At 43.8% G+C, this 27736-nt stretch overlaps 1 protein-coding gene across 2 annotated transcripts in view; it reads left to right on the top strand.

The window, feature by feature from the left end:
* Positions 1-27736, top strand: part of nrbp2b (nuclear receptor binding protein 2b) — an 84068-nt gene that overhangs the window by 45867 nt on the left and 10465 nt on the right. For both annotated transcript variants that reach the window (XM_083632321.1, XM_083632320.1), the window contains exons 2-4: positions 24574-24696; positions 27127-27228; positions 27492-27581. In XM_083632321.1, the coding sequence (XP_083488447.1) occupies positions 24574-24696; positions 27127-27228; positions 27492-27581 (315 nt within the window). The remainder of the gene's footprint in view (positions 1-24573; positions 24697-27126; positions 27229-27491; positions 27582-27736) is intronic.

The following is a 27736-nucleotide window of genomic DNA, read 5'->3' as shown; positions in this document are numbered from 1 at the left end:
GGTCCAATTTCAGCTCGGGCAGTCGCGGGGCACGCATTGTGATTGGCTGTACGTCGGGCACGTGGTGGGATTAACGTGGGCAAAATGGCCGACAGTTTTAGATTAGCGAACAACCTAACGCTAAGCTACTGATGTTATCAGACATGATAGACATAAAAAATATGAATCAGGGGATAGGGGGTTTTAGGGTTAGACCCCGTTATAAACCCCAAGCTGAGCATATCCAGTAGGGCGAGTCGAATCTGTAGGGCTGAGTAGATCCTGTAGGGCTGAGTAGATCCTGTAGGGCTGAGTAGATCCTGTAGGGCTGAGTAGATCCTGTACCGACACCGGCAGGGAAAGAATGATTAGATGGCTGAAAAATGACTTTTGCCTTTGCAATAACTTCAGGTGATTATTTGAGGGAGGAAAGCCAGAAGTTGGAATATTGCAGTGATAAGAGAGGCAGATAGCGTTTTATCTCGCTGTATGCAAACACAGAGCCAGGCGACGTGTGTTTCATTGCCACTGGCTTTACCTACAGTATTCTTTCTAAATGACCAACTGATGACTCTTGTGTGTTCCAGCACATGGCATGACGCTGGTTATCAGATAGCACCTGTTCATTTCCCACATGCTAGATTAAAAGACAGATATGAATCGCTCACCTTGGAAATGAATGAAATATAAACAGGAGATAAGAACTATTGTGTTGCTATAATGTAAACAGGCTTTTTGTCCTCGCATTGTGGAGTTGTTTGTGAACGGAATGAAAATGTGTGTCTTTCTATAGTGCTTTTACCCTATGAAGGTTATGAGTGGCAATTAAGGGGCTCTTATCTCGTGTGCCTGAGGTGAAGAGGTTGAGCACAGAAAGTGGTAAACACACACAGTACATGCGGTCAGATCAAATGGCTCGGCCTGCTGACCTTGCCATTTTTGCCGGACCCTTTATTGGTTCAAACTCATGGGTGTGTGTTTAAAGGGGAAGTGAGGATTCGAAAGTCACTGACTCATCAGCAAGAAAAACGGGTGGAGGGTTTGATGTAGACTGAGTCGGGATTCACATGAACGCACGTATTCATCCATGAGTGCAGGAAAACTGCAGTGATGCTCTGACTCGAGGAGCGTGATCAGTGATACTCTGACTCGACCAGCGTGATCAGTGATGCTCTGACTCGAGGAGCGTGATCAGTGATACTCTGACTCGACCAGCGTGATCAGTGATGCTCTGACTCAACCAGCGTGATCAGTGATGCTCTGACTCGACCAGCGTGATCAGTGATGCTCTGACTCGAGGAGCGTGATCAGTGATGCTCTGACTCGAGGAGCGTGATCAATGATACTCTGACTCGAGGAGCGTGATCAGTGATACTCTGACTCGAAGAGCGTGATCAGTGTCCAACATTTTTAGTTGTTGTCTCTGATATTTTTAGGTGAAAACTGTGTGAAAACAACAGGCATGCATTAGGGATGGGCATTTCTAGCAAAAACACTATTCGAAATTCGCTGTCCAAAGTCGACTTTTAATCGAAATTCGAAAAAAAAAAAAAAATGTAAAAAAAAAAAAAAATGTAAAAAAAATTAAAAATGTAATTTTTTTTTTTTTTTTTTTTTTGTGACTGAAATGTTGTATTGTCTCCCCTGATTCTAAGCATAGTCGAATCGCATGGTTTTTTAGCAAGTAAAACAATTTTTATAAGCATTTTAAGCAAGGTTTATGGAAAAATGAATGGCGGATGAAATCCCATGAAGAGGGAGAGGTTGCTTATAAAAATTGTTTTACTTGCTCAAACCAAGTGATTCGACTATACTTAGAATCAGGGGAGACAATGCAACATTTCACTCACAAAAAAAAAAAAAAAAAAATCAATAAACGAATTTCGACTTTCAATAATAAAAGTTGACCTTGATAATAACAACGATTATTCGAAAATTCAAAATTCGATGCCCATCCCTAGCATGCATCAACAAGTGTATGCACAGGGACACACGTATGCACATAGTACACTCACACGCCACATTATTAGGTCCGCCAACTAGTACCGGCTGCCTGGTCATCTGTTGCTATTGCCCGTTTATCGTAATGGTCAGCAACTCTTGTGTGTTCACTGTTCACCTCTGTTGTAAAGAGCTGTTATTGGAGCATTTGCAGCCTTTCTGTTGGCTTGAACAAGTCTGCCCATTCTGCTTTGACCTCTTGCCCATTCTCCTGACCTCTTGCCCTTTCTCTTCTGACCTCTCTCATTAACAAAGTGTTTTCAGCCACACGACTGCCGCTTTGTCATCATGAAAATCCCAGGAGGCAAGCTGTTTCTGAGATGCTAGAACCACCATGTCTGGCACCATCAGTCAGACTAAGCCTGGGCATATTCTATTGATATTGTGATATGAGACTAGATATCCTCTTAGATTTTGGATATGGCATAAGTTTGGTCTTTTCCTGGTTTTAAAGGCTGCACTACAGTAAAGTGATGTAATTTTCTGAACTTTCCAGACTGTTCTAGCTGTTTTATTGTATTATTTGCCTTTACCCACTCAGTCATTATATGCACATTACTGATGATTATTGATCAAAAGTCTCATTGTGTAAATATTTTTTTGTGAAAGGACCAATAGTGATCCCTACAAGAATGTCACAATATCGATATTGAGGTATTTGGTCAAACATATTGTGATATTTGATTTTGTCCATATCGCCCAGGCCCAAAAGTACTTGTGACATCTCACATGTGGCTTTGACTTACAACTGACCATTTAGCCCACTTTGTAGAAAATACAGACATATACTGTATAGTGCGTATTGCCATTCAGCCTAAAAATACCGGGGTATGATTTTTGGTCCATATCGCCCAGCCCAGTCAGACCATGGTGAAAGTTGTTTAGATTACGCATCTTACCTATTCTAATGTTGGATCGAACAAAAAAACACATCTGCATGCTTTATACCGTGTATTGAGGTTCTGCCACATGATTCACTGTTTGAAGGAACAGGTTATTTGCCTTAACGAGCAGGTGTACCTAATGAAGTGGCTGGTGATTGTATATGTTACACACACACTGCGGAGTGCGTCATCATTCAGAAACCACGCCCAAAACGGGGGAAAACAAAAACTCCCCCCCAATCCTTGTGTTCTCCTATGTCACGTGTTGCACACAAAGATCATATATACAGAAGATGAACACTCCAACTTACTTCCTTGACAGCTACATCCACATTTTTCTTCTTGCCAATTCTCAATGGCTTCCTTGTTTTGCTCGGGAGTACAAAAAAAACTTTAATTGCATTACATTTGTTGTCTGCGCAGCCCAGCACACAACAGCTTTTTTAGCTATGTTTAATTCAAGGAAAATTACGCTGGTGTGTGGAAGTGAATGGAGAGCTTTCTCCCGTGATGGACGTGGCCAATTTCATGCAGTGTCTCTACGTAGAAGAGACCGTCTGTCTTCTTGAGAGACTAACAGGAATTGGAAATGCAATCGGAAGTTCCGATTGTATTTCCACTTCCTGTGACTCATAAACCTTGTCTGATTTTTAATCTGAGTCAATCTAGGTTTGACCAGGTGAGTCAGACTAGTTTGAGCAGGTATAACAGTCGGCGTTTTGAACAGGAAGTCGTGACACAATGGGTCAAGTGGGCGGGGCTGCATAAGGTGAATAGAATCAGTGCAAAGTCACACACATCCACACCCTCAGTCACATCAAGTCCCCCGCAGGTGGAGGTGAGATGAAAGGCTCATCTCTGTTAAAGGGTAAAAGGAGTGAGAGAGCTGTCTGTCTGGCTTACATAACCAGGCTGCTCAGCACTTTCTATGCTTACCACGTCCCAGTCAGGACAGCCTCTGACTTCAATTGTGGTTTTGCCATCTGTCTCTCTCTCTCTCTCTGAGTCACTCTCTCTCTCTTTCTCTCTGATGCAATCTCGCTTGCTCTCTCTCTTTTTCTCTCCTTCCCCCACCAGGCTTGTAAATCTGCAGCTTTGTGACACAAACCCGCTGACACTGGGCACGAGGACAACACGGCCAGTGTAATCTTGTAACCCTGGTACAGACTGAAACACGGCGTAGTGGACAAAGACACAGGCGATTACCCCTCCGCTCCACGTAGACCTCAGCTGGGAAAACAAAACCCGGGTTTGAAACAAAGGTTACATTTTAACGGCACTGCGGGACCCGAAACATTTTGCAATCTTTTAGCGAAGGCCGCACAAAGCTTATCGTGTCCCGCTCGAGACAAAAGCACAGCCTGGTCAAGGACTTGGTCAAGGCTGGCTGACTCCCATGTTTGAGATTTGAGTGTTTCTTGTTAGCTGGACTATAGTCTCACGTAGTCAGACCCACCGTCGTCGACGTCATCAAGCTTCCAGCGACGGAGGTATCATCTACGGCTGGCACTGCGAGACTAGCTGGACTATAGAGAGGCAAAGTGACCGCATACTTCCTGCTTCAGCACTAGGGCTGGGACGGATCACGGATAATCCGTGACCCGTACGGATCAGCCCCCACGGTTCGGCACACGGTTCGGAACGTCGTGGTCCGCGGACCCCCCCCCCCCCTTTCGTTTCATTTAACGTTTAACGTTAGTGTATGAGAACGCCTGCAGCGCAGCCAGACACAGACAGGCATCATCATGGCAAGCACAAGTGAGCTTCCTCATCCCTTCGCTGTAAAGTCTCTCTGAAGGCTGTGGCTAGTGGCTACTAAAGACAGCAAACTTATTTCAACACCTCTGAAAAAGCACAGGAATGCGAGCAGCATGTTGCGCGCTGCACAAGATAGCGATAGCCACAACACGCACACACACACGCGCACACGTTTCACGAACACATTATCACCGGATGGTGAAATGTTGCCTTGGACACATAACAACAAAACAACACGTGGGGCCACCGAGTAGCATAACGTAGCATCAACGTTATGTTTCCAGACTCACCCGGTCTGGTCTGTACCCGTGTCATGTGACTACGTTAGCAAGCAACAGGCAGGAAGTTAGGCGCAGTGCCACCTAAAACAGGAAGTTGGGTTGTTTTGCCTTCAGAGTAAAAGCATAAATTGTGTCATGAGAATTTTTGAGCTGTGCAGGGCAACAAATGGTTAGAGAAGTATAATAGTATTAAAAATTCAAATCGAAAATCTAATTTTGAGAGAAAAAATCTGATATAGCCTATATATATATTTTTTTGCTGATCCGAAAAATCCGTGATCCGTGGCTCAAAATCCGTCACGCGATCCGATCCGTGGGTTTTCTGATCCGTCCCAGCCCTATTCAGCACTGTACCAGAGATTTTCATCCGCCATTTATTTTCCCATAGACATTTCGTAAAATGCTTATAAAAAGAGTTTTACTGGTTCAAACCAAACGTTCAGCTAACGCTATAATCGGGAGAGACCATAGAACATTTCACTCGGATCAAAACAAAAAAACAACATAAAAAAACAACATAAAAAAAATATTTTCTTCAAACCCAAATCTTTTTAACGTTTTGGCCCAGATGAAATGTTATGCGATCTCTCCTGTTTCTAAATATATATGTACCGTTTGGTTTGAAACCAGTAAAACTCTTTTTATAAGCATTTTACGAAATGTCGATGGGAAAATGAATGGCGAAAGAAAATCTCTGGTACAGTGCTGAAGCAGGAAGTGATGTTCCACTTTGGCTCTCTATATTATACCCCTTTCACACCAACGGTCCAACCAAGTTTATTCCCAGGTTGATTTAGCATGATGAAAGGGTTAACCTGGGTGACCAGGGTCGGACAAGGGTTGATTTCAGTGTGAATGGCACCACCTGGGTTGCGATTTGTTATGCTATGCTAGGCTAATTGTTATGCATCTCTCCCCAGGTTGTGACCCAGGTCCTATTTGAATTTTCATGACCAGGAATTAACCCGTGTTGACTGACTTGTGTATTGACAAAAGAAGGGTTGAACGTGGGTCAAGTAACCCTGGTCCGACCCTGATCGTTGGTGTGAAAGTGGTATTATTTAATGTCTAGGCCTTTTCATTGAAAAATAATAGTTGGGTTTAATTTGTTACAGAACACAACAACATTCTCCTTTTCCACTCATACACTGCTTTATGAAAGAGGCTGAACAGTCTTCCCCCTCTTATATAACAGACATATTTTGTCTATGTTGTGTCCTCGCTCTCCTGCATTCCTCTGTACCGGGGAGCTTTAACTGGTCCGAGGGAAAATGAATAAGTGAGACTTGATGAGAGCTAATCTGTCCAAATATCTACACGTGATCCGGAATGACCTTGCTGGTCCTTTGGAAGCAATCGAACTCTGCATGCTTTGGAAGATCGAGATCACAGCTGCAGTATAGAGCCATTTAATTTAGATAATGCGGACAATCAAAGACGATAATCTGAGAAACGCTCTCATACACCGTCATCCAAAAGGGCTTCGGGGTCACTCTTACAGGAAATGGAACGCAGAGAGTATCGTTCCACTTCGACCCGTCCCCCAGCATGACTGAACAGACGGCTGGCTGATCGTCACGTTATGCTTCACGCTCTAGCGGGCACACACACTATCCCAGATACTGATCTGATTTAGCGCTGCACATGTTGCATCCCGGGGCCAGAGACCCTGCGGAGGCCGATTTCAGAGCCTCTCGTCTGGCTGGTGAAGGTCAGCAGACGGTCAGTGGCTCAAGACCCTGGCTGTCAGTCACAGACGGACAGGAGGCACTCAGCTCGTTAACCAGTGGGACACCCACCAGTGGTCGTTAACCAATGGGAGGCCCAGTGGTCACTGGTCGTAGGTATTTGCTCACTTGCACATGATTTTATGTTGTGTCAATTCATGGCATTTTATGGATGATAAATACCTACACCTTTATAATATGCAACAAAGAAACAATTCGGTTGGATTACTTTGTTACTTTCAGATTACTTTCCATATTTGAGGAATAGATATACAGATAAGATAAAGGGAAAACTGTTTTCATGTTTACATATAAACACAAATGTTCTTCTGTGCCACATTTTGTAAAGACTTAGAACACCTGCCGTTATATAAATGGACCATCCAAGTTTCTTGCTTTCAGTATCTGTAATCAATCAATTCTCTTTTTAGGTAACAGCAGAATACATAGGTGGGGGGGTTGAAATCACTATCACGACAATCATAAAGATATTTCTTGTTATCAGTATATATTATGATATGGTTCATCTATGCAAAATCACATTTAATAATCAAATCAATGTTCATCTCATTGAACCAAATAGTGATGTGTAATGTCAAACAAAACCGAAATGTTTTAAGTCAGAGTTTTTAAGTCAAATTTGCTTGTCATCATCACTTTAGACAACAGAAATGTGTCATGATATGAAGATATCACTGAAAGATGATAAACGATAATATTGAATTATTGCCCAGCCGTAAGAATACAGTAAATTGTTGTGTGTTTATTGGCCGATTATAAAATGTCACATCTCCCTTTGGCCCCATTTCCTCTCTCTCCATTGTAGTTATAAACCATTTTTCTCCATCTCTTGCCATATCCACATCTGCTCTGCTCCTCTTTGATCCAGCGAAACCTCGGGAATAGAATGCACAAAGCATTTTTTTTTCTTGGTTCATTACAATACAGCGTGATGCAGATTATTTGGGTGCAGTCTTTGCTGTTGCCAGATCCACTTCTTAAATATTAATGTCATGCAACGTGCCTACAGCAAACCAGCCAGTGTTTCAGCTCATCATCTAGGTATGAGGTGGGTGTGTGAGGAGGCACAATAGAAGCGAGATACCGACGTGTCCCAGACAAAGCCCTTTGCAGGGCTTGGACCCACACACACACACACACACACACACACACACACACACACACACACACACACACACATACACACACACACTGTAACGCTCAGACAGACAAAGGCCTTCTTTCATTTACTTCTTTTTACCGCCGTGTCACAGACAGCGATGCCTCTGCAGGGCTGTTTGTACAAGAGCTGCCATACTGTAGCTCTGTCCTCCCTTCTACTGTACCTCTCTCTAATCCTGTTTCTACTGTACCTCTCTCTCTAATCCTGCTTCTACTCTAATCCTGCTTCTACTGTACCTCTCTCTAATCCTGCTTCTACTGTACCTCTCTCTAATCCTGCTTCTACTGTACCTCTCTAATCCTGCTTCTACTGTACCTCTCTCTAATCCTGCTTCTACTGTACATCTCTCTAATCCTGCTTCTACTGTACCTCTCTCTAATCCTGCTTCTACTATACCTCTCTAATCCTGCTTCTACTGTACCTCTCTCTAATCCTGCTTCTACTGTACCTCTCTCTAATCCTGCTTCTACTGTACCTCTCTCTAATCCTGCTTCTACTGTACCTCTCTCTAATCCTGCTTCTACTGTACCTCTCTCTAATCCTGCTTCTACTGTACCTCTCTCTAATCCTGCTTCTACTGTACCTCTCTCTCTAATCCTGCTTCTACTGTACCTCTCTCTAATCCTGCTTCTACTGTACCTCTCTCTAATCCTGCTTCTACTGTACCTCTCTCTAATCCTGCTTCTACTGTACCTCTCTAATCCTGCTTCTACTGTACCTCTCTCTAATCCTGCTTCTACTGTACCTCTCTCTAATCCTGCTTCTACTGTACCTCTCTCTAATCCTGCTTCTACTGTACCTCTCTCTCTAATCCTGCTTCTACTGTACCTCTCTCTAATCCTGCTTCTACTGTACCTCTCTCTAATCCTGCTTCTACTGTACCTCTCTCTAATCCTGCTTCTACTGTACCTCTCTCTAATCCTGCTTCTACTGTACCTCTCTGCTAATCCTGCTTCTACTGTACCTCTCTCTAATCCTGCTTCTACCGTACCTCTCTCTAATCCTGCTTCTACTGTACCTCTCTAATCCTGCTTCTACTGTACCTCTCTCTAATCCTGCTTCTACTGTACATCTCTCTAATCCTGCTTCTACTGTATCTCTCTCTAATCCTGCTTCTACTATACCTCTCTCTAATCCTGCTTCTACTGTACCTCTCTCTAATCCTGCTTCTACTGTACCTCTCTCTAATCCTGCTTCTACTGTACCTCTCTCTAATCCTGCTTCTACTGTACCTCTCTCTAATCCTGCTTCTACTGTACCTCTCTCTAATCCTGCTTCTACTGTACCTCTCTAATCCTGCTTCTACTGTACCTCTCTCTAATCCTGCTTCTACTGTACATCTCTCTAATCCTGCTTCTACTGTACCTCTCTCTAATCCTGCTTCTACTGTACCTCTCTCTAATCCTGCTTCTACTGTACCTCTCTCTCTAATCCTGCTTCTACTGTACCTCTCTCTAATCCTGCTTCTACTGTACCTCTCTCTAATCCTGCTTCTACTGTACCTCTCTAATCCTGCTTCTACTGTACCTCTCTCTAATCCTGCTTCTACTGTACATCTCTCTAATCCTGCTTCTACTGTACCTCTCTCTAATCCTGCTTCTACTATACCTCTCTAATCCTGCTTCTACTGTACCTCTCTCTAATCCTGCTTCTACTGTACCTCTCTCTAATCCTGCTTCTACTGTACCTCTCTCTAATCCTGCTTCTACTGTACCTCTCTAATCCTGCTTCTACTGTACCTCTCTCTAATCCTGCTTCTACTGTACCTCTCTCTAATCCTGCTTCTACTGTACCTCTCTCTAATCCTGCTTCTACTGTACCTCTCTCTCTAATCCTGCTTCTACTGTACCTCTCTCTAATCCTGCTTCTACTGTACCTCTCTCTAATCCTGCTTCTACTGTACTTCTCTCTAATCCTGCTTCTACTGTACCTATCTAATCCTGCTTCTACTGTACCTCTCTCTAATCCTGCTTCTACTGTACCTCTCTCTAATCCTGCTTCTACTGTACCTCTCTCTAATCCTGCTTCTACTGTACCTCTCTCTCTAATCCTGCTTCTACTGTACCTCTCTCTAATCCTGCTTCTACTGTACCTCTCTCTAATCCTGCTTCTACTGTACCTCTCTCTAATCCTGCTTCTACTGTACCTCTCTCTAATCCTGCTTCTACTGTACCTCTCTGCTAATCCTGCTTCTACTGTACCTCTCTCTAATCCTGCTTCTACCGTACCTCTCTCTAATCCTGCTTCTACTGTACCTCTCTAATCCTGCTTCTACTGTACCTCTCTCTAATCCTGCTTCTACTGTACATCTATCTAATCCTGCTTCTACTGTATCTCTCTCTAATCCTGCTTCTACTGTACCTCTCTCTAATCCTGCTTCTACTGTACCTCTCTCTAATCCTGCTTCTACTGTACCTCTCTCTAATCCTGCTTCTACTGTACCTCTCTCTAATCCTGCTTCTACTGTACCTCTCTCTAATCCTGCTTCTACTGTACCTCTCTCTAATCCTGCTTCTACTGTACCTCTCTAATCCTGCTTCTACTGTACCTCTCTCTAATCCTGCTTCTACTGTACCTCTCTCTAATCCTGCTTCTACTGTACCTCTCTAATCCTGCTTCTACTGTACCTCTCTCTAATCCTGCTTCTACTGTACCTCTCTCTCTAATCCTGCTTCTACTGTACCTCTCTCTAATCCTGCTTCTACTGTACCTCTCTCTCTAATCCTGCTTCTACTGTACATCTCTCTAATCCTGCTTCTACTGTACCTCTTTCTAATCCTGCTTCTACTGTACCTCTCTCTAATCCTGCTTCTACTGTACCTCTCTCTCTAATCCTGCTTCTACTGTACCTCTCTCTAATCCTGCTTCTACTGTACCTCTCTCTAATCCTGCTTCTACTGTACCTCTCTAATCCTGCTTCTACTGTACCTCTCTCTAATCCTGCTTCTACTGTACCTCTCTCTAATCCTGTTTCTACTGTACCTCTCTCTAATCCTGCTTCTACTATACCTCTCTCTAATCCTGCTTCTACTGTACCTCTCTCTAATCCTGCTTCTACTGTACCTCTCTCTAATCCTGCTTCTACTGTACCTCTCTCTAATCCTGCTTCTACTGTACCTCTCTCTAATCCTGCTTCTACTGTACCTCTCTGCTAATCCTGCTTCTACTGTACAGTACCTCTCTCTAATCCTGCTTCTACTGTACCTCTCTAATCCTGCTTCTACTGTAGCTCTCTCTAATCTTGCTTCTACTATACCTCTCTCTAATCCTGCTTCTACTGTACCTCTCTCTAATCCTGCTTCTACTGTACCTCTCTCTAATCCTGCTTCTACTGTACCTCTCTAATCCTGCTTCTACTGTACCTCTCTCTAATCCTGCTTCTACTGTACCTCTCTCTAATCCTGCTTCTACTGTACCTCTCTAATCCTGCTTCTACTGTACCTCTCTGCTAATCCTGCTTCTACTGTAGCTCTCTCTAATCCTGCTTCTACTGTACCTCTCTCTAATCCTGCTTCTACTGTACCTCTCTAATCCTGCTTCTACTGTACCTCTCTCTAATCCTGCTTCTACTGTACCTCTCTCTAATCCTGCTTCTACTATACCTCTCTAATCCTGCTTCTACTGTACCTCTCTCTAATCCTGCTTCTACTGTACCTCTCTCTAATCCTGCTTCTACTGTACCTCTCTCTAATCCTGCTTCTACTGTACCTCTCTAATCCTGCTTCTACTGTACCTCTCTAATCCTGCTTCTACTGTACCTCTCTCTAATCCTGCTTCTACTGTACCTCTCTCTAATCCTGCTTCTACTGTACCTCTCTCTAATCCTGCTTCTACTGTAGCTCTCTCTAATCCTGCTTCTACTGTACCTCTCTAATCCTGCTTCTACTGTACCTCTCTCTAATCCTGCTTCTACTGTACCTCTCTAATCCTGCTTCTACTGTACCTCTCTGCTAATCCTGCTTCTACTGTAGCTCTCTCTAATCCTGCTTCTACTGTACCTCTCTCTAATCCTGCTTCTACTGTACCTCTCTCTCTAATCCTGCTTCTACTGTACCTCTCTCTAATCCTGCTTCTACTGTACCTCTCTCTAATCCTGCTTCTACTGTACCTCTCTCTAATCCTGCTTCTACTATACCTCTCTCTAATCCTGCTTCTACTGTACCTCTCTCTAATCCTGCTTCTACTGTACCTCTCTAATCCTGCTTCTACTGTACCTCTCTCTAATCCTGCTTCTACTGTACCTCTCTAATCCTGCTTCTACTGTACCTCTCTAATCCTGCTTCTACTATACCTCTCTCTAATCTTGCTTCTACTGTACATCTCTCTAATCCTGCTTCTACTGTACCTCTCTCTCTAATCCTGCTTCTACTGTACCTCTCTCTAATCCTGCTTCTACTGTACCTCTCTCTAATCCTGCTTCTACTGTACCTCTCTAATCCTGCTTCTACTGTACCTCTCTGCTAATCCTGCTTCTACTGTACCTCTCTGCTAATCCTGCTTCTACTGTAGCTCTCTGCTAATCCTGCTTCTACTGTACCTCTCTCTAATTCTGCTTCTACTGTAGCTCTCTCTAATCCTGCTTCTACTGTACCTCTCTCTCTAATCCTGCTTCTACTGTACCTCTCTCTAATCCTGCTTCTACTGTACCTCTCTCTAATCCTGCTTCTACTGTACCTCTCTCTAATCCTGCTTCTACTGTACCTCTCTCTAATCCTGCTTCTACTGTACCTCTCTCTAATCCTGCTTCTACTGTACCTCTCTCTAATCCTCCTTCTACTGTACTTCTCTCTAATCCTGCTTCTACTGTACCTCTCTCTAATCCTGCTTCTACTGTACCTCTCTCTAATCCTGCTTCTACTGTACCTCTCAGTTTCTGTCTGACTCATCAGGCCTCTTTTCCAATATTGGGATAATACGCTGTAGGGCTGCACCATGATATTGGCAAGAGGCAATTTTGCCTTTATTTAATATAACAGTAGGCAGTAGTGATGCGCGGGTCACCCAGAACCCACCGGGTCCCGCGGGTAGGCCCGCCCCGCAGGCGGTCTGGGTTGGCAAATTATGAAAATATGGCGGGTGCGGGCGGGGCAGGCTCAGAACGTGACAAAGCAACATTATAGAGCAGTGAAACACACAGAGTAACCCTTTATTAAGACGTGAACTCTCTCTCTCACACACGTAGGCCTACACACAGACAGACAAGGCTACTCTGAAGCCGTCTGCACCTGCTGCACTCTATAGCCTACATGGAGTAAACAAACGCTTCAATGAGGTAGCCGTGCTCTCAAAACAAACATTTTGGAAGGATTATTCACTGTAATTATTATTTGAAGTGTCCATAAACCTAATACCACCGCAGATTTTCTGTTGTGGACTCGACTGTGATCTATTTGTCAACTTTAGTGCAACGTGATTAGGCTACGTGACCAATTGAGAGCACATGAGGTAATTAAAAGAAATCAGACAGCGAGTCTGAAGCCGTATCTGCAAGCCATCTGCACCTGCTGCACTCTCTACTACTACTACTACTACTACTACTACTACTACTACTGCAACGTGACCAATTGAGAGCGCATGAGGTAATTAAAAGAAATGGGGAAGAATAAGAACTGTTTCTGTAGCCTACCTCTACCTGCTAACTCCATTTGAAGACCTTGGATTAATTGAAGAAAGACGGATAATAGCTGAGTTTGTAACGCCAACGAAGCAGAAAGAAATCAACGACATGAAAGCAGCCGCGCAACGCATCCAGAGCAGTACAACTGTTGTCGCGCACACATGTGAGTGCCTTTTTGTGTGTGAGAGAGAGAAAGAGAGAGGGGGGGAGAGAGACAGAGTTACTTTGTACACCTTGGAGAGCTCTGCTGTGCTCCCCCTGAGTCCGGAGACATATTACACTAAATTGGCCGTTGCGGGCTGCTGGGTGGGTTGGGTTGGCATTTTCAGATATTTTAACGGACTGGGCTAGGCTGGCTCCAATGACGGGTTGGGTTGGTGCGGGCCTTAAAAAACCCTGACCTGCGCATCACTTGTAGGCAGACAGGAAAGGTGGGTAGAGAGAGGGGATGACACGCGGCAAAGGACCACGGTTCGGATTCGAACCCAGGTCGGCCGCACAAAGGATTAAGGGTTTGTGGTACGCGCTCTACGAATGACACCTTAATTATGCTCAAATGCTCGACGCTTGACTAAATGCTTAATTCATTCATAAATACTTAGTTTTGTTTGAAACAAAATGTTACATAAATAAAAATATAGCATGTTTTACATCCTATAACAAGAATGCGAAGCGAGTGAGTGAGTGAGCGAGCGGAAATTGTAGGATGATGATGACTCTAATGAAGACGCACTTGGCGTCGGAACGTTAGTCCTTTAATAAAAGTCTATTATACAAAAGATCTGTGTGCTCCAGTGCCATACATACTTTGGACAAGATATCTGAAGTCTCTCCTGAGCAGAAATTGTGTTCGGCCACAGCTATGCCAATTCACGTGCTATCGCGCTGAATCTTTCAGGAAGTGTAAAGAGGACCCCTGCGGGTGACCTAACAGAGATGGATGTTTTAATTAGGTAATTAGGGTGGATTAATGGCAGAATTTGCGATGGCTGCTCAGATTAATGGCCAAACTTGCGGGAAATGTGCTTTAGCTCAGGAGGTAGAGCGGGTCGGCCAATGACGCAAGGGTTGGCGTTTCGATCCCAGCTGCTGTCGTTGTGTCCTTGGGCAAGACACTTAACCCCAAATTGCTCCCGATGGTGTGTAGGCACCCTGCGTGGCAGCCTGCCGCCATCGGTGTGTGAATGGGTGAATGTAGACTACCTACTGATTGTAAAGCGCTTTGGATAAAAGCGCTATATAAATGCAGACCATTTACCATTTACCATTTACCATATATCTCTATCGGCATCGGCAATCGACCAAAAGAGTTGGAAAATATCGGATTTCGGCTAAAAAATCCAATATCGTGCGTCCGTAATGGCATAACATGTACTGTAAATTAGATCTCACGTGGAGTCTCTGCAGTGAAGCTGTCGCTACAGATGAGCCAGCCAGTGCTTCTAATCATGTTGTTTAGCACAGATCTATCTAAAGCCATCTACTCTGAATTAGCCTTTGTCTGTTCTGTTTGGCATAAGCCAATTTAGCTCTAAATATAATGGTGGATAAAGTGGTTGAACTTTACACACACCCCTGCTCCTACTTAAGTTCTATTGACAATAGTGGCGTCGCTAATGTGACATGTCACAGCAGGCTACCATAGCAGTGGATTGCAGGTAATCTTGCGCTGATCACATGGGCTCAGACAGGATCTGATAGAGCTAAGTTACCATGCAACAGTAGGTTATGCAATGCAGATCAACATTGTCATGCTGCTATAAAGCGTTGTTTTGTTTTGTTGTGATGCCCTGCCATTGTGATCATACTGGAAATAGCAGGAGGAATTTTTGCTTGAAGGCAGCTGAATAGTTTTCATTCATCACAATAGGGAAGAGAGAACGTTACCAAGAAGGGGAAGTACTTGCATGTACTCGCGTTACTGTAGTTGAGTATTTTTTTTTATGTACTTGGAGGTTTTAGAGTCAGGAAGTAATTTTACTTTTACATAAGTAAGTTTTTACTGAAGTATTGTACTTCACAACATTTTAAATCACATCCATAATAGACTACATACAGTATATACGAGGGATCAGCCAAGCAGCATTTTGGTAAACAAACCGCGTCACTGGGGGAAAACGACAATGGGACCCTATGGAGCCAGCCTTGAGTGCTCACTCTAGCCCCGGCTGTACAGGTTTACATTTTAAAAACTGTGACAGTTCACACAACTTTCCCACGACATGCATATATTATACATCAAACTCTTGAGCTACTTCTGCTCTTACTCAGAATGTCAAAATATAAGCGATGTCATGTATAGTTTTTGAGATATTAACGTTTGTTTGGCACAACTCATACTAGTTAACTGCTGCTAAGTTGTCTTTACATTTAGGGAAGACTGAGGCCATTCTGTTTGGCTCGTCGGCCAAAAAGAAAGACTTCAAGGTGAAGGTTGGAGAGACAATAATTACTGCCAAAGAGACCATCAACTACCTAGGAGGCACTTTAGATAACCATCTCTCAGGAGTAAACATGGCACAAAAGGTTCTCACAAAGATCACCCAGAGGATTCGGTTTTTGAGCAGAATATCAAAATTCCTGGCAGGGGCTCTTATTCAGAGTCTCTTTGACTACGCATGTACTTCCTGGTATGGTAGCACACACAAAAAACAAAAAAACAAGTTACAGACACCTCAAAACAAGCTAATTAGGTTAGTTCTGAAGCTTCCCACTCATAATACTCACCTCAACCCCTCCCATTTTGCGAGTCTTAACTGGCTCAAAGTTGACGCCAGAGTCTCACTGTTAAAACTTTGTCTCGTGAGAAAAATTGTCCAAGGTGATGTCCCGAAATATCTATGTAATTATTTTAACTCTATAAGGGACCAACACCATTATTCCACCAGAGGGAGCTCTACTGATTTCATTCCCTACAAATTCAAAAGCCTGATGGGGAAATAAACATTCTTATACTCTGCAGCTAAAGAATGGAACAGTTTACCTAAAGTTTAGGTCTTAAACTAATCAAAACTTTACCGAGTCTTGCCAGCTTTAAAAGAGAGCTGAAGAAATGGCTCCTTAATAAAAATAGCATTTAGGTAATGGTCTCATGGGGACTAGAATCTTGTTAGGACTAACTCTCTCATTTATTAGATCACGGAATCTATATTACTTGCTATACATTTTGTATTGTATATTTGTATATTATTGTTTATGTTACTTATTGTTGTTTTTATTGTATGTAAGTATGAATGCTACATTGTAAATTGTAGGAATGCTACATTGCCTTTCATGCCTTCATCTTCTTCTTCTTCTCTTAAACACCAAAGGTCCACAATGGAAATAAGCCCTAGGCTTTCTTGTGTTATCCTTGACGTTTTTTTAATTTTGTGTATACTTTGTTTTTAGCTCCCTAGTAGTTTATGAATGTAGACCTTCTGTGTTAATGACACGTCAAATAAATTCATTCATTCATGCGGGCTTCTGCATTTCTGGGGGATTTGTTGTTGCGACGTCACGCTGATTCGTCCTATTAGTAGGATTTCCCTCAGTGTTGTAATACTCGAGTCCAAGGCACGAACTTGAGTCCGAGAGTCCTGGACTCATTTTAGGACTCGTCATTCGACTTGGACTTGACCACCCTGAGGACTCGGATTTGGACTCAGACTAGAGCATTCATGCAGTCTGACTCAGAAGTTGACTTATTAACTGATAGACATGATTATTTTTTTAAATCTTTGTTCGTTTTTGTAATAGGCTCTAATAATTTGGCATAAGATATTGATAGTTATTGTTAGAGTTAGCCCAGTCCAATCTTATATATTATTGTTGTCTAGGGCTACGTTCACACAGGGCACCCAAGCCTTGCCTACGCCTTGCCTTTACCCACTGTCAGGCCATCAGGCACAATGTCAGTTCTCCCATCAGGAGGTTTCAAAGAGTCATCCTTTCTCACTTCTGTGAAACTTGGATCCTCTGGATCAACGAGGCGCTCTCTACAGACGCAACCCTTTTCATGTCATCTGCCACACCTAGATTTAACTCAGCATGGTCTGTGCGGTGATCACAAGATCTTTCATTTGACCCCACTTTCTCCTCACTCCTGAGGGGACTACAACCGGTTTCCTTCATGACAGCTTCATTACCCCACATTGACTTTAACTCTGACGAAACATCCCATGACTTCATCTGACACTCCTCTGTTTCGACGTTAACCCCAACCACAGGCACGATAACAGATGAGAACTTCTCATCACTTAAGTGCTGTACTTCCCAGGTCGAACACAGACTGACATCTGACTACCTCCACTTCCTGTGAATCAACATAACTGCTGGTGAGTGATTCAGTACTACAGTCAGCCTCCGCAACTGTGCACAGCTCCTCAACAGCCTTCTTTGATTCATCACTTTCTTGAGTTGCTGAAGGCCACTCCTTCATTAATGACCTCCTCCAGCGGAGTCTCTCTAGCAGCAACACTAGACTCCACGGTCCACACTGTCTCTCCAGTTCAGAAAAGTGTGAAAAGGCCAGATTTTCCTCACCATTTCACTGTAACTGCCCAGTTGAACCCAAATTCATAGCCAAAGGGGAGGGACTCGACCACGGCCACCATCACATCCCCAGTCACTAAACCTGAACGCAGATAAATGCGGTGGAGCGGCACCCCGAAAGCATTCGCCACCTACGCCTACTTCCCTGTGAATGTAGACTCAGCGAGCTCCATTACTCCCTCACTAAGCAACGTCTGCTCAGCTCCAGTGTCTCTAAGCATTACGACTGGTGACTACCTGCCAACTACTGAGTCCCAAACAGTACCTTCAGATGTAAAGCCCTTATAACCATCGACATCTCTGTTATCAACAGCCTCCTGTTCTGCAATCACAAACATAACCCGCTTATTCACCTTATGTAGAAGAGACAGTCTGCCTTGAGAGACTAACAGGAAGTGTAAACACAATCGGAAGTTCTGATTGTGTTTACACTTCCTGTGACTCATAAACCTAGTCTGATTCCTATGTGAGTCAAACTAGGTTTGACCAGGTGAGTCAGACTAGTTTGAGCAGGTAAAACAGCTGGCATTTTGAACAGGAAGTCGTGACACAATGGGTCAAGTGGGCGGGGCTACATAAGGTGAATACTTTTGGCACTGGTCTTTCTTATGACCCTCAGCCATTATCAATAAGAATGAATATTATGATATCTACACGTGAAAGGCGTCTGGGGGGAAACGTAGGAACACGTGACACAATATTACTGTGACATTATTGAATTTCCTGCAAGGGCAGGCATGTGTGTCCCACCTACATGCGGATTCACGCTCATGTTCAATAACTCCGGACTCGGACTGAGGTCATTCGGACTTGACTCGGACTCTTCTTTTGTGACTCGGACTTGGACTCGGACTCGAAAACGAACAGTGGGGACTCAGGACTTGACTTAGACTCGAGATATAGTGACTTGACTACAGCACTGATTTCCATCACCAAAGGAAACTGGACCAACATACATTGACAAATTGTGGAGCCATAGACAATGAGAAGAGTACTCTGACTTTACTTTGTGCACTTTCTTTTATAATTTTCCAATGAAAATACGGTAATCTAGTTTGAATTATGTCCTCTCTTCCTTTTAGAATGGCATGAATGGGAATGATTACCTACAGCTAACAACATACTCTTTTCCTAAAAGCAGTAACTTTTACTCTTAAGTACATTTTTAACTTTTAAACCACTTTTCACTTTTACAAATATCAGCAGTAGCACAGTACTCTTTTCCACCACTGCCATTTGTGTGGGTGGAAAAAATAACAAGAATAATTTGTGTGGCTTGGTAAGGGAAAGGATCACGTGAGAGCTCTCAGTCAGAATCCAGTTTGACCTGGATTGGCTGGAGATTTAGCAAAACACCAAACATCAGAATAGAAGTCGCTGCTGTTTTCACATCAACACACGATCCCCAAATCCCTTTCCACACCCTTCATCCACCTCCCTCCGACAGCCAATCGGAGCGCAGGATCCACTATGCTGTTTACATGTCTCACCTCACACTACCCCATGACCAAGCAACAGGCCCCAGATGCCCCAGTAAAGCCCTGGGGCGTGCACCCTGGCACAGGGGAGCAACTGTTTCTCAACATCTCCAGAGAAAATAAACAACACCCAAACCGTGATGCCGAACCGAGGGAAGCCGAGATGGTTCCTTCCTGAAAACGATTAAATGGGACCCACTGGTGTCAGTATGTCAGAGCATTGTATTCTAGCCCTATAATACACAGTAATCAGATTATCATCTCTCGTTGAGTGGGAGTAGAGTAGATTATATGTCCCCTCTCTCTCTCTCTCTCTCTCTCTCTCTCTCCCTCTCTCCTGCTGACCATCTCTTGTCTGCCCCTCCTACCCTACATGGCATTACAGCTGCACTGTGGGTTGAGCAATAAACAAATCCCCAGTGGTTAAAAACCATTTGATAAACATTCCTGTCTCTCTTCGCTGGCATATGTCACAAACGCCGAGGTATGTGCGGTGTGTCCCCAACATGAGAAATACCAAACGGTATTAATAGCAGCCGTAGTGATCACGTAGATCTCTTACACAACAGTAGTTTGGCTTCTCTACTCTTGCTGAGAAATTTCGAGGTACACCCCTCAGCCCATGTGACAATTTCCCAAGCTCCATACAAAGTGCTACTTTACATACCACAGCTTTGTGCTAGGTGGGCAGGAGGCGGAGTGTAGGCGGCCTGGTTGGGCGCCAGGTTGGGTGTGTGGTATTTAAGGCGGCGCCGAGGGAATGGTGGGTTCTGCTGTTTGGAACTTTGGGTGTATGCTTGTTGATTAACAATCCTTCTTGTGTTGACCGGTACAGAGAGGCATTTTGGTTCCATTCATAGCTGAGCCTGAGATGATGATGTCACATTTGGTGGCAGACACATAGCACAAGTGGACCTCTGTAGAATATAATCAATGGTTAGCATTTAGCAGTATTAAGCATTTTGTTTTTGGTACGGCGCGAAGCCAAAATAATGGTTGTTCAGCTGCTAACCCGGTCACAAAGCTCCACGCGTGTCCTCGGCTATTTGTCAGAGGCACCCGGCTGACACTTTGAGAGTGCAGAAACATTGATAGTGGCAGGTGTGCTTGCTTATTTGATCAATCTAAAACACAATAAAGCAGTTGACTTGCACATTCCCCATGAGAGATGAGAGCCCACAAAGCTGGAGGTGAGAGAGCTGCAGAGTGGAGCTTTCATGTGGACAAATAGAGCGGAATAAGATGTGTTATCTGATTGGATGATGGAAAATTGCACAGCACAGCTGGTTTCATTCCCCGTACCGCTGATTTATGATGATACTTTTACTTTGATGTTCCTGCAATGACTTCACCTGTGAAAATGACAGGATGACATTCTGAAGAGCTTTCAATGTAAACAACGCCTGGAGCAATGTGTGCAAAGAACAGGTTTGGTCATGTATCGTTTTCACTTTGGTGCATCCAATACTGCGATAGAGCGTTCCGTCTTTCTCTGTGGCTGTAGTAGTGATATGAAACTTTAATTGTGGAGATTTTCTCTTGGCTCGCCTCTCGCACGGGAAGGTCAGAAGTCAGGTTCACCTGTAGAGCAACAAACCTGGAGCTGGTAGGGATTCAGTGTCTTGTGGTTTGAACCCAGTTGAGCCCTCAAAGGTAGCAGGAGGTGTGTATATCAGTTCTAGTATCCACTTAAGGCAGCAATATCCTGTGCTGGGCAGTGGCTTAAGGGTAAGTTCGCCCCAAAAATGAAAGTTCTTTCATACTCACCCCCATGCCGATGGACGGGTTCTTTAGTCCACAAAACAGTGGATGTGGATGGGGACCAACTTTCAAACGTGTACAATGTTTGCCACCATTCACTTTTCACAATTGTTTAGGAGAATGCTGTAAGTCTTGTTTCCCTGGAAAACTCCACGAATGTTTTGTGCACTAAAAAAACATCACCCGTTCAACTCATTATCCATCCTGGGGATGGATAATGACTGACTTTTCATTTTTGGGTGAACTTATCCTTTAATGTCCCCTCAATATCCTCACACAGTGCTTTTATGATGCAGCCCAGGCCTGTCTGTACCCGCCAGATTACAAACACAGACCTAGACACAAAGCCGTCCACAATCATCCACAATCCCCCACAGCTCCCTCTGTCCCTCAACACAATCCATCTCCACACATGACACCATCTCTCATCTCCTCACCTCTCTGTCCATTTCATGTACATCATCAAGTTACAGATGGTCTGACTCTGTCTGGCTGGTGGCAGGATTTCTCAGTGTCTCTCCAGTCTCCACATCACTCAACTAACGCCAGAATTCCCCCTCGGGGATAAATAAAGTACTCTTATCTATCTATCTATCTATCTATCTATCTATCTATCTATCTATCTATCTATCGAGAAGTTGAGAACTTTCTCCCAGCTTTCGTTGTTAAAACTGGGTGGGTACAGTAGATTAAAAAAAATGCATTGCAGAACCAATCCAGAGAAGGGGCGGTGCCATGCAGACGTTGCGTGCTTGTAAATGGATAAAACAGAATCAAATGATGTAACGTTGCTTGGGACACAACCATTTTCACCGTTTAAAAAAGTTATCTCCATGTTATAAAGTGATTTGCTGTATCTCCAGTTTGTTTCACTACGGAGGAGGATAATGTGGGGAAGAGTGTCGTTTCCAGTAACTTGACAAAGGGGTGTAGGTTTGTTAGCCGCCATTCTCATCGGTGTTCAAACTACTATTTTTGATAAGACGTTCCCAGACGATTGGTAGGCGGAGATCTCCAATTGTCTGGATGGGAGCCGAGACTAGATTTAACATAACCTCATTGTTGCAAATGACCTGTCATCTGAGCATACTGATCTCTGGAAACTGAATTGGTTGGGGGTTGGTGGATGAGTTGAGTTCCCTCCCCTCCCTCCCCTGATATGTGAAGCGCTTTGAATGTCCAGAAAGGCTATATAAATCCAATCAATTATTATTATTATTGTTATTATGACTATGATTATGATTATGATTATTATTATTTAGCCTACACGTTAGATTAATAGCTTTAATGCACCATAGATGCCATAGATTATGCCACTGAGACCTCTACATCAGAGGTTCTCAAATGTTTTTCAGCCAAGGACCCCTTACAACTACAAGATAGAAAATATACTGGGGACCCCCTCATTCTGATTTGTGATTTTGGGCTACTAGGCTTAATTGTTTCCACGGTAACGTGCTTGACTTTTAAATTGATAGGTTTGTTAGAATGTAATCCATGAACCATTTTAGATTCAAAGCATAAACTATTTTTATTGAACTATGAAGCTTTTGCAAGAAAATAAGTTTATTTTTATTTTCCTGAAAACTTTTCGCGGGACCCCCTGGCAAAGTGCCACGGACCCCTGGGGGTCCCCGGACCCCCATTTGAGAACCACTGCTCTACATAATTGATGACCACCGGTTTGACTGATGGACCATGATTTATGTCACTACATTTAGAATATCACCTAAATGAGGTTATGGTATAATTTTTCCTGTAGCGGTTTCAGGTTTTTGTCCTGCAGTACAGTATGTCTCATAGGAAATAGGAATAGGAACTACACTGTGGTGCTGCACCGTTTTTTTCCCCCCAGCCAAATGGAGAATAGTGATGAAGTGGGAATTGCGTAAACCTGGCTGTTTCAACACGGCTTTCTGCTTTGGAGGCTTTTTGTTAATGGAGCGGCCAGTGTCAACTCGGCTCTCTATGAATGGATTAGAATAGACTGGACAGACAGCAGATCTCTATCAGATGTTACTTTAATCGTAGGGGTGACGTCTATTCAGATATGTTTTTATTGGGAAGCTTCCTGGTGTTTCCTAGTGATGGTCTGCTGCCTGCTTTGTTTTACACAGACGGCTTAACTTACTACTGTGTGTGTCTTTTGGGGGAAACCAGCCTATTCTTTTGCTTCTGTCTTTGTGCCACTGCCCACTGAGTCGTATGGGGCCGCTGGCTTGCTGGCAGCGTTGTAGTCAACAAGTCGCTATATCTCCAAGTCCAAGTCAAGTCTCCAATCCCAAAGGTTTGAGTCCCGAGTCCAGGGTCAGAGTCACCATAGAAGAGCCCGAGTCGAATCCCCATTATCTGAGTCTGAGTCCAAGTCTGGAGTTACTGAACATGCACGAAATTGAATATAGTCATGGTATTACAGTGTTTCCCACAGGATTTTGAGAATTTGTGGTGGGGGACCGCAGACCCGCTAGGGGGGTGCGGGGGCATGCCCCCCCGCAAGATTTTTTTAAACATTTTAAAGTAAAATGCATGAATTTGGTGTACCGTACTTTGAGAAAGCTTAAGAGCAAAATTAAAAGGCTAGATCTATGAAGAACATGTCATCATTACTGTGCTGTGGGTTTACAATGACAAACTAAATTTCTCCCTATAGGTCAGGGATACTCAACTTGCTTTGCCACTTTGCCACTTTGCCACACATATTTTTTTGTCAACATCTTATTGTGGCGGTCAAAATATTATTGTGGCGGCCCGCCACAAATTCCTTTATGTATGGGAAACACTGTATTAATATAGCTATCAATATCTTATGCCAAATTATTAGGGCTTATAAACAAGTTGAAAAAGTTTAAGTCCTCGTCTCCGACTTCTGAGTCGAAATGCATGAAAGCTTGAGTCCAAGTCTGAGTCATCAGTGCTCAAGTCCAAGTCAAGGCACGAGTCCTGAGAAAGAGTCCAGGACTCGTGACTCAAGTCCAACTCGACGACTACAACACTGCTCTCAGGATACTACATGTGCCTGAGTTGGACGCACACAAAGGCACCCCCAGGTGCCCTCACCCCTTCTTTCATCTCCTCTTTCACCTTGACTCGTCCAGGCTCCACAGAGAGCTTGTCTGGGCATCGTGGTACCTCAGCCAGGGGACATATGCATCTCCCCTTTCCCCTCCTCATTCTACCATCGTATTGTATTATAAGAATTGTATTGTCATTTTCCTTGTATCATGGTCGCAGCGCTGCAATTTATACCCGACCTTATATTGCATCATGTTGTCTTTGTATAGTAAGATAATGGAAGACTTGGCCTCAGATTTGGCATGTTAGCATTACAGTAGGTGTAATATGTGTTTGTGTCTGTGTGCTGCCCCCTGCAGGTGAGCCAGGGTAATGTCCCCGGTGTGGAGAGTGCCTCCCTGGCCATGGACACAGAGGAGGGGGTGGAGGTGGTGTGGAACGAGGTGCTCTTCTCTGACAAGAAGGTCTTGAAATCACAAGAGGTATTGCGTTTCTTTTTAAAGGACACATTTACCATTATTGTACCAATTTGTAGCTTTTGACAGGAGTGTCTTAACGAGTCAATCCAACAACGATTAGATTTGGTTTGTTTCAGCAAAGATTCAGTGCGTCTTAAAATCTCACATTCTGCCTGCGATTTTGATTCTTCCATAAAGTATAATAATGCTACAAAGGTAATTAACTGTAAAAAGTAACTTAACTGATTCAGTCAGCAATAATTAAACGTATGCAAACCTTACACCACGTTTACTAGGTCAAAGCATTCCATTTCTTTCCACCTGCTGTTTCCACCAGAGAATTCACAAAACACCTTAATGCATATTAATTGATCCCAACTTTTCAAATCGATGCAGTTTGCTTTCCAACTTCAAATCGACGCCTCCCACCGATGCATCAGTGCTTTTCTACAGCCCTAGTTTCAGAGTGAGAAGATTCGGGGGGCATCTGGGTAATGTAGTGTAGAGGTCAAATCACTCACCTACCCGGGTTCAATTCCCGGCAGCGGTTCTTCTGACTTGTTCAGAATGTCCTACAGACACAATTGGCCGTGTCTGCAGGTGGGAAGCCAGTGGGGTATGAGTTCTGGTCGCTACACATAAGTGCCTCCGCTGGTCGGTCAGGGCGCCTGTACGGAGGGGAGGGGAACTGGGGCGGGAATAGTGTGATCCTGCCACGCGCTATGTCCTGCCAGTGAAACCCCTCACTGTCAGGGGGAAAAAAGCACTTGCGATTGGCATGCACATGTTGGAGGAAGCATGTGCTACATTACAACTCCAGGGGGTCCAGGAGCTTAAAGGAGAACTTACCTCCAAAACACTTTTTTTCAGCTTTTAACCAATATATATGACTTTGGGGGTGATGTGTGAAGAATGCTGGTCAAAATTTCCACATTTGTGACCAAACTGTTGCCATTCTGCCATTTGTATCATTTTTCAGCAGCATAACTGGCATAAGCGCCCTCTAAGGGTGGAACACTGCTTTTTTTTTTGCCCGCAAATGAATGGGAGATTTGGTACAAACTGACGTCAGTTTGTCCCCAAAGACTATGGGATTTCAAGATAGTTACTCCACTACTCCCCCTGTACCCTTTCGGCTCCTCACAACTCCAAGCCTATTCCCATGATGTCACAAGCATTTTCCTACCAATATGGTGCTAGTAGCTACAATACACACAGCTCATTGGACGTTTGTGTCACTTGACCTGTTAACACTAGAACCGCCACTGTGGTCAGTGGGACCGTTTTGATATTTTCAATGCATGTAACTCTATTTCAATAAAAGATATGACCCTGCCTGTCCATGACTTTTCCTAAATATGTGTTTTTTACTATCTATCTACGTTTTAAAGTTGTGTCATGAAAGGCAAGAGAGTAATAATAATTTAATCCTTGGAGCGCCATCGCGGTCACAGAGACCAGTGCAGTTTGTGAATGGAGAGTGTAGCCTACAGCGCAGCCAGTGCACTTAGCAGCAGCATCATATCTCTCTCCCACTTTCCCCATGCAGATCCCTCTCTCTCTCTCTCTCCCCCTCTGCCTGCTTGCTCTCTGTGCTCAGAGCAGAGAGAGCACAGTCTGACATTTCCGCAAACAAATCTCATCGCAGTTTAACGCACATGTAAAATATAACGCTATACTACGACGTGACAACGTGACAACGCTACTCTAAACACATCGGCTACTAAAATATATTTCCCTGCATCTCATACTGAGAGATTAGATCGGTATTGAGTTTGGACAGACTGAATCCTCCTGGTCCCATGCAGGAGCCTGTTTCGCCAGCCAGGGTCTGGGAGGAGGGAGGAGGCGCAGCCTGCAACTGCACTGAGAGGAAAACTTTTGCACAACTTTTAACAAGAATCACGAAAAGCCCCCAAACTCAAATTAAAAAGGGACTTTGTGGCAAGTTGGACGAGGGAATGACGTGGAGAAATCTCGCATTGTGTTACCCCAGAGCGGGGGGTTTGTCCTATTGTGCGGTGTGCTGCGGTAAACGAGCCTCATGTCACTATGCTCTTATCGATAGATACAGACGCCACACACACACATGGAAAAAAATAATTAAATTTCTAGTTCGCCACTGAATTACCAAATTGATATAACTTTCAACCATTTTGAGCAACGCTGTTTCCATACAGGCTACCAGCGTTGACTAGTTGTTGATATTTATAAAGATATTGCCCCTCTCAAATAAATTATTTTCGAGGCGGTGGGCAAACTGTAATGGCGTCGATTTCCGAAAAAAAATCTTGACTTGAACACAGCCAAAGAGTCTAGTATAGACAAGAGCATATGTCATTTCTTGGTTTTTTCCATAGGTATTTTCAAATCACTGTTCTGATACATATCTAGGGGGTAAGTCCTCCTTTAAGTCAAGATGTGAACCATCTCTGATACGTGTGTGTTTTCTAGGAGACGATCAAGACGATGTTTGAGAACCTGATGCAGGTTGAGCACCCCAACGTCGTCAAGTTCCACAAGTACTGGCTAGACATGAAGGAGAGCCAGGCTCGGGTGAGATTTTACTATCCATCTCTCTGGTCTATCTTTTCATTTTCTGTCTTCCTCTCTCATCTCTGCCTTTACTGTATGCTTCTTTCTCCCAGGCTACTCTTTGTTTCTCTCTTGCTCACTTGGTCACACACACACGCACGCACGCACACACACACACACACACACACACACACAGACACACACACACACACACACACACACACACACACACACACACACACGTGAATCAACAGTAGCCTAATTACCACCTCTGTGACCCACAGGTCATATTCATCACAGAGTACATGTCGTCGGGGAGCCTCAAGCAGTTTCTGAAGAAAACCAAGAAGAACCACAAGACCATGAATGTGAAGGTCAGTGTATTTTTATTAGTCACGCGGGTCACATATTTGGTGTGCTTCCTCACACACTCTCCTACTGGAAGCACAGAGAACTGCAGTCTAATCAGGATTCAGATGCATATTTCCAGCAGGATTAGATATGATGTAACATGGCATCTGGCTGGATG

This window comes from Poromitra crassiceps, assembly GCF_964638095.1.
Source record: "Poromitra crassiceps genome assembly, chromosome: 2".
NCBI classification, from domain to species: Eukaryota; Metazoa; Chordata; class Actinopteri; order Beryciformes; family Melamphaidae; genus Poromitra; species Poromitra crassiceps.
This window is presented reverse-complemented; position numbering and strand designations above follow the sequence as displayed.